The sequence below is a fragment of the Ranitomeya variabilis genome, chromosome 4 (genome assembly GCF_051348905.1).
Source record: "Ranitomeya variabilis isolate aRanVar5 chromosome 4, aRanVar5.hap1, whole genome shotgun sequence".
Classification (NCBI taxonomy): domain Eukaryota; kingdom Metazoa; phylum Chordata; class Amphibia; order Anura; family Dendrobatidae; genus Ranitomeya; species Ranitomeya variabilis.
In genome coordinates this window covers 167935151-167943114 of record NC_135235.1, presented here as the reverse complement: position 1 = coordinate 167943114, position 7964 = coordinate 167935151, and the positions used below count along the sequence as shown (strand labels likewise).

At 49.5% G+C, this 7964-nt stretch overlaps 1 protein-coding gene across 1 annotated transcript in view; it reads left to right on the top strand.

The window, feature by feature from the left end:
- The first annotated feature begins 339 nt into the window (after nt 1–339).
- The window catches only part of LOC143770099 (DPY30 domain-containing protein 1-like), an 89874-nt gene continuing 82249 nt past the window's right edge, over nt 340–7964 (top strand). Inside the window, exons 1-3 of the mRNA XM_077259361.1 lie at nt 340–490; nt 5617–5783; nt 7782–7904. Coding sequence (XP_077115476.1) covers nt 5637–5783; nt 7782–7904 — 270 coding nt within the window. The 5' untranslated portion in view covers nt 340–490; nt 5617–5636. The remainder of the gene's footprint in view (nt 491–5616; nt 5784–7781; nt 7905–7964) is intronic.

Here is a 7964-nt window from a genome sequence, read left to right as displayed (position 1 = left end):
GCCTATGACGCTCTCGGGGTCCAGACGTGTGACTGTGCAAAATTTTGTGGCTGTAGCTGCGACGGTTCAGATGACAATCCCGGACATACACACATACATACATACATATACACATTCAGCTTTATATATTAGATGGGGTAAATGCTTACAGTGATCTCGTGTCAAATCTGTTACTAGTATTACCATTATTTTCCAGGCATTGTTTCACTGTTTTGCAATATTACATATATCCACGAGAGGGCAGAAGCGTACACTTCTCGACGAGACACACCTCGTCGTGTCGATTTGACTCTAACAAAATGGCTGAGTACAGTTTGTCTTCTGTTATTGGGTGAACGAGGCATCCCACACAAAATGGTTTCCCCTGCAGCTGCTCATTAGGCCGCGCAAAGCATTGATGTGACGTAGAAACGTACCTCCACGGTTGCTAGGAGACACGAGACGCATTTAGCAGCTGCCTATGAGGACGATAACGACGAGGAAAGCACCGGTAGGTCTAGGAGGTTTCTCCTAACATTGTGATATGATAAGACTGGTTCCCGTCATGGAGCTGCTTCATAGGAGCCGCAGGAAGTGGTGATCATAACAGCTGCAGAAGTCACCTCACTATGCTCAGTGCCAGCAAACGTGCCCCCATACAATGTGCCAGAGTGCCCCCACACATAGTGCCCCCACACATAGTGCCAGAGTGCCCCCACACATAGTGCCAGAGTGCCCCCACACATAGTGCCCCCACACATAGTGCCAGAGTGCCCCCACACATAGTGCCCCCACACATAGTGCCAGAGTGCCCCCACACATAGTGCCAGAGTGCCCCCATACATAGTGCCAGAGTGCCCCCATACATAGTGCCCCCACACATAGTGCCAGAGTGCCCCCATACATAGTGCCAGAGTGCCCCCATACATAGTGCCCCCACACATAGTGCCAGAGTGCCCCCACACACAGTGCCCCCACACATAGTGCCAGAGTGCCCCCACACATAGTGCCAGAGTGCCCCCATACATAGTGCCAGAGTGCCCCCACACATAGTGCCCCCACACATAGTGCCAGAGTGCCCCCACACATAGTGCCAGAGTGCCCCCATACATAGTGCCAGAGTGCCCCCACACATAGTGCCAGAGTGCCCCCACACATAGTGCCAGAGTGCCCCCATACATAGTGCCCCCACACATAGTGCCAGAGTGCCCCCACACATAGTGCCAGAGTGCCCCCACACATAGTGCCAGAGTGCCCCCACACATAGTGCCAGAGTGCCCCCACACATAGTGCCAGAGTGCCCCCATACATAGTGCCCCCACACATAGTACCAGATTGCCCCCATGCATAATACCCCCACACAGAGTGCCCCCACACATAGTGCCAGAGTGCCCCCATAAATACCATACATAGTGTCAGAGTGCCCCCACACATAGTGCCAGAGTGCCCCCATAAATACCATACATAGTGTCAGAGTGCCCCCATACAGAGTGCCCCCACACATAGGACCAGATTGCCCCCACACATAGTGCCAGAGTGCCCACATAAATACCATACATAGTGTCAGAGTGCCCCCATACAGAGTGCCCCCACACATAGGACCAGATTGCCCCCACACATAGTGCCAGAGTGCCCCCACACATAGTGCCCCCACACACAGTGCCAGACAGAACGCCCCCACACACAGTGTCAGGCAGAGCTCCCCCACACATAATGCCAGGCAGAGCTCCCCCACACATAGTGTCAGGCAGAGCTCCCCCACACATAGTGTCAGGCAGAGCTCCCCCACACATAGTGTCAGGCAGAGCTCCCCCACACATAATGCCAGGCAGAGCTCCCCCACACATAGTGTCAGGCAGAGCGCCCCCACACATAGTGTCAGGCAGAGCGCCCCCACACATAGTGTCAGGCAGAGCTCCCCCACACATAGTGTCAGGCAGAGCTCCCCCACACATAATGCCAGGCAGAGCTCCCCCACACATAGTGTCAGGCAGAGCGCCCCCACACATAGTGTCAGGCAGAGCTCCCCCACACATAGTGTCAGGCAGAGCTCCCCCACACATAGTGTCAGGCAGAGCTCCCCCACACATAGTGTCAGGCAGAGCTCCCCCACACATAGTGTCAGGCAGAGCTCCCCCACACATAGTGTCAGGCAGAGCTCCCCCACACATAGTGTCAGGCAGAGCTCCCCCACACATAATGCCAGGCAGAGCTCCCCCACACATAGTGTCAGGCAGAGCGCCCCCACACATAGTGTCAGGCAGAGCTCCCCCACACATAATGCCAGGCAGAGCTCCCCCACACATAGTGTCAGGCAGAGCGCCCCCACACATAGTGTCAGGCAGAGCTCCCCCACACATAGTGTCAGGCAGAGCGCCCCCACACATAGTGTCAGGCAGAGCGCCCCCACACATAGTGTCAGGCAGATTAAAGTTGTAGCCAAAACTTTAGAGACTTCCACACATATTTTGCTGCTTCAATGTGTTTTGATCTTTTAGAGCAAGTGCTCGCGATCAGGAATAGCAGGGGTTTAGACATATCTCACCTGCGCTGGGTCTAAACCGCCGCTTTCTAGGTTACAAGCACAGTGCATGGGAAATCTAGAAATCTCACGCCCACTGTGCTTCTATTTGACGCTGTGTAACCTCACTTGTGGTGCGGGTTTATGAGCCGCAGCACAGAAATCTCCACAATACAATGTATTGGATGCGGTAAATGCAGATGGTTCAATGAACACATGCGGATTTTCCTGTGTGATTGGACACAGCCCTTCACCCGGGCAGATGGATATCCCCTTCTGGGCCAGATCCTCACAGATTATTATCTAATCAGCCCTTGGAGTTTATCACACTTCCTGGGTTTTTGTTTCTCTGATATTTGAGGATTGATCACAGGCACGGGTGAACCTAGCCACACTGCTGCCTGAGGCGAACTTCAAAACGGCGCCCCCCAAACACATATACAGTACAGCCCCCCTATAGGGCTCCCATCTCACATACAGTCCCCGCCATACATTACATGAGTGATAACTATTGTACATTCTACAATAGGTCATAAATTAGACAGTATAGTCCTCCATACAGTATTCTGGGCACCACAGTGCTCCTTACAGAATAATGAGCCCCATATATTGCTCCATACTGTATAATGGCCACACATGATGCTCCATACTGTATAATGGCCACACAGTGCTCCATACTGTATACTGGCCACACAGTACTCCATACTGTATAATGGCCACACAGTGCTCCATACTGTATAATGGGCCCACATGATGCTCCATACTGTATAATGGCCACACATAGTTACTCCTACACACGCGGCTGCGCTCCATACACCTTGCACACACGGCTCCACTCCGTACTCACGCGGCTCCGCTCCATACACTTCGCACACACCCGGCTCTGCTCCATACACCTCATACACACCTGGCTCCGCTCCATACATCTCATACACACCCGGCTCCGCTCCGTACACCTCATACACATGCAGCTCCGCTCCGTACACTAAATACACACCCGGCTCCACTCCTTACACCTCATACACACCCGGCTCCGCTCCGTACACCTCATAAACACCCGGCTCCGCTCCTTACACCTCATACACATGCAGCTTTGCTCCGTACACCTCATACACACGCGGCTCCACTCTGTACACCTCATACACACGGGGCTCCGCTCTGTACACCTCATACACACGCGGTTCCGCTCCATACACCTCGTACACATTCAGCTCCACTCCATACACCTCATACACACACAGCTCTGCTCCATACACCTCATACACACACGGCTCCGCTCCATACACCTCATACACACACGGCTCCACTCCATACACCTCATACACACACAGCTCCGCTCCATACACCTCATACACACACGGCTCCGCTCCATACACCTCATACAGCTCCACTCCATACACCTCATACACACACAGCTCTGCTCCATACACCTCATACACACACGGCTCCGCTCCATACACCTCATACACACACGGCTTCACTCCATACACCTCGTACACATTCAGCTCCGCTCTGTACACCTCATACACACGCGGCTCCGCTCCACACACCTCGTACACATTCAGCTCCGCTCCATACACCTCATACACACACAGCTCCGCTCCATACACCTCATACACCACATTCAGCTCCGCTCCTTACACCTCATACACACGCGGCTCCGCTCCACACACCACGTACACATTCAGCTCCGCTCCATACACCTCATACACACACGGCTCCGCTCCATACACCTCATACACACACTTACCATGGCAACCAGCACAGCAGAGTCCTGCAATCCATGGAGGTCCCGATCATGTGACCCCTGACTCCTCCCCACATGTGACCTCATCACAGGTCCTGTTTGCACAGAACAGCCAATATGTGGTGTGCTGCTCTGTGGGTGCAGGGATGACCGGCTGATATTGCACACCGTGGGTTGTGAGCAGGGGCGCGCGCACCGCACTAGTGACAGCAAATGTCAGGGATTATGGAGATTCGGCACCAGGTGTTCTGACTGCCGCTCTGCCGCCCCCTGTCTTTCAGTGACGAGTGCCGCCTGAAGCAAAGGGCTCAACTTGCCCCATGATAGCAGCGCCCCTGATCACAGGTTGTCAATGGGATTGAGATTTGGGGGGTTTTCTGGCCATGACCTAAAATCTCAATGTTTTCTTCTCTGAGCCACTTAGTTCTCACTTTTGCCATGAGACATTGTCTCCTTTGTGCTGGAAAAAGCATGGATCATCATCATCACATCACTCCTGGATCATTGGGAGAAGCTGCTCTTCCATGTTGTTTAGATCCCATTCTTTATTCTTGGCAGTGTTCTTAGGTAAAATTGTGAATGAGACACTTCCATGGATGTAGCGCCCCCACACATGAATGGTCTGCGGATGCTTTACTGTTGGCATGAAAGCCATGGCTAATAACTTTCCCCCAGTCCCAGCTCTTCCTGCAGAGCGTCTCGTCAGAGATTTTCCCGTATAGATACATAAATGATAATGCTTCTCCTATCCATGACGGTGTTAGTCACGGACAGCACGAGGGTTACACACCGACGCCATCTGTGTGCTGTCTGTGATTGTTGCAGGCCCACAGGCTTCTTTGGGGAAATTTTATTGGTGACTTAGATGAAAAGGGACACATCACCATGAATTTTTGTCAACCATTCAGTCCAAAAACCACAGACATGTGAATAGCCCCATAGACTGTAATGCGTGCGTGTTCTACAGCACAGGTAGAACATGCACATGAGCCATGGACGTCTGAATGAGGCCGGACATTGCAGTGCATTGTAAAATGACCGAGCTCAGCTGAGCCTCATAGATGTACAAAGAGGGCAGACAGGGTGGTCTTCAGTAGTGCCCCACTGCCATGATAATGCAAACAGGATGACCCTCCCCATCTCCATCCTCTTAATGGCCGCTGTCTCCATTAATAATGTCAGGTGTGAGTGGTGATAGTCAGAGGTCCACATTGCAGTGTCAGTCAGTGCCCCTCATGGACGGTGCAAGCTAAAGTGCACCATGAATGGTTGTCAGACAATTCCCTACAGGAAACTAATGTGATGTCCGCAGGCTTTTAGTATGAGGCCATAAATCAGCCCTTGGAATAATATATATATTTTTCTTAAGATTGGACTTCAGGGTCATAAATGGATTCTGAATATGTGAAGAGGTCGTTGGGAAAATGCCTGTCAGAGGGCCTGGCAGAAATAGTGGAGAAAAGACCGGCAGACCCTATCGAGTACCTGGCACACTTCATTTACAAGTACAGAAGCAATCTGGATGAACATGAGAAGGTAAGGTTCTGACTTCATGAGTGACTCACCTTCTCCCAAAAATGCTTGTGGCCGGACATTGCTACTATGGTGGAATCGGTGACGGCCTGTGTAATCCACTCTACAAGGGCGATACAGCAGCATATAACCATAACTTCAGCACAAAGCATGGAGAATAAAGAAGAGACAGATATCTGCACTCGCACATGGAGAGGAAGCGCACCAGTATTTACATATGTAAACTGCAGTCACTTACAGGGAAGCCGTCACCTCCATAAATGCAGATTATACCTGTAGACATTGTGGCTGGTTTACTGGTTTTGTCAATCAATGTGCCAGCGAGTGATTGTAGCACGCTCACTGAGTAGTGTGAATTGATAGGTCCACGCATCACACTGATCACTGGAAGAGAGCAGCTGCAGGGGGAATATAACCTCATTTTCTCCCTGCAGCTGCTCCTCCAGTAAGCCAGCCTAACATGCTATTTACGTGCAAATTACCACTATGTTTGCAGATAAATAGCATATTTGTAGGTGAGCAATTCCCTTTAAGCTACGCTTGGCTTTCACTATAACATTGACAATATAACCACCCAGTTACAGGAGGAGGTGTGCTCACCTGCAGTGTCCGAGTGTGAGGAACGCTGATAAGGAATCCGCCATCATCCCTCCTTATTCCGGCACAAGATGTACTACCTGCTTCTGTGCCCTCACGCTACAGATAGTGCATGTGGACACACTTCTTTCCAATGCATTTCAGAAGAATTGTCTTCCTTTCTCAGGGACAAGGAGCTTGCACAAAATTGCTGTTTAAATAGAAGATTATAGTATAGTAATTAGTGATGAGCGAGTATACTCGTTGCTCGGGTGGTCTCCGAATATATGTGACTGCTCGGAGATTTAGTTTTCGTCGCCTCAGCTGTATGATTTACATCTGCTAGACAGCCTGAGTACATGTGGGGGTTGCCTGGTTGCTAGGGAATTCTCACATGTATTCAGGCTGTCTAGCAGCTGTAAATCATTCAGCTGCGGTGAAGAAAACTAAATCTCCGAGCACTCACATATACTAGGAGATCACCCGAGCGTGGTCTGGGAAAACTGGAGCAACGAGTACACTCGCTCATCACTAATAGTGATAGGAAAGGACACTGACCTGGAACTTGTTGTGCCGTAACAGTTTTAGTTTAGGTGTGAGTGCGTTTCACAAATCTCGCAGCTGGTTTACTTGTGTGAGTCAGCATAGGAGTAAGTAAGCTGATTTATATTCCATTAAATGCAGGGTCTCACTTCCAGTCTATACATGTGAGTACAGATTCCTTTTGTTTTATTGACCAAGTCTACGTGCCATACCAGGTAACAGACCAGTTAACAAATGCATGATTTCATGGCCGAACATTATAGAATAGCAATGCCGAAGTTTAACATGTAATAATGGTGGCTTCTAGCACAGTAACACCAAGATAAACTTGTGTTGGCATCAATCTACAGCAGAGCCCCTAACCTTGGAGGGTGAGTGTCCCAGGGCTGTTTATCAAAATTACAATACCAGGCCATATGTTGCATGTCAGCCTGCGTGGCCTAAACCTGCCACATGGCCTGCAGCGTCTTTGGACTTGTCTCGCATCGAGCACATTTGGGATGTCATTATTCAGCAATAGCACAGGTAGCTGCCAGCAGGGGATCTTGATGATTTGGCCAACTGCATTCAATGTGGCAGAACATTCCTCAGATAATCATTAATAACCTCATTATAGCAGACAATGTGGTAAGTACGGTGATTTCTGTATGTCATGCTCATACTCTATACTGAATAAATCGAGATGTTTAGAAAATTATGATTTCATATTTTTATCATTTCTATATCAGTAACATGTGTATCCATCCTGTGATTTCCACAATTCAATGACTATTCCTTTTTTGTCTTACAAATTCAATGTTGAGAAGTGTATAATTGTATTAATAATATTAAGATTATTTTTGCCACTTAGAATTATTTAGATTTGTTCTTCATATTTTTAAGAGGAGACTGGAAAGAGATCAGCTGGAAAGAGAGAAAGAAGAGGCCCGACAAGAGCTTGAGACAATTGAAAAACTAAAGCGAGAAGAACTTTTGATCCAGCAGAGAATTGAAGAGCAACAAAAGGTGAGATCTGACAAGGCCTCTGAATTACTCAAGTTTATTTGACATATGACTTATAGAGGA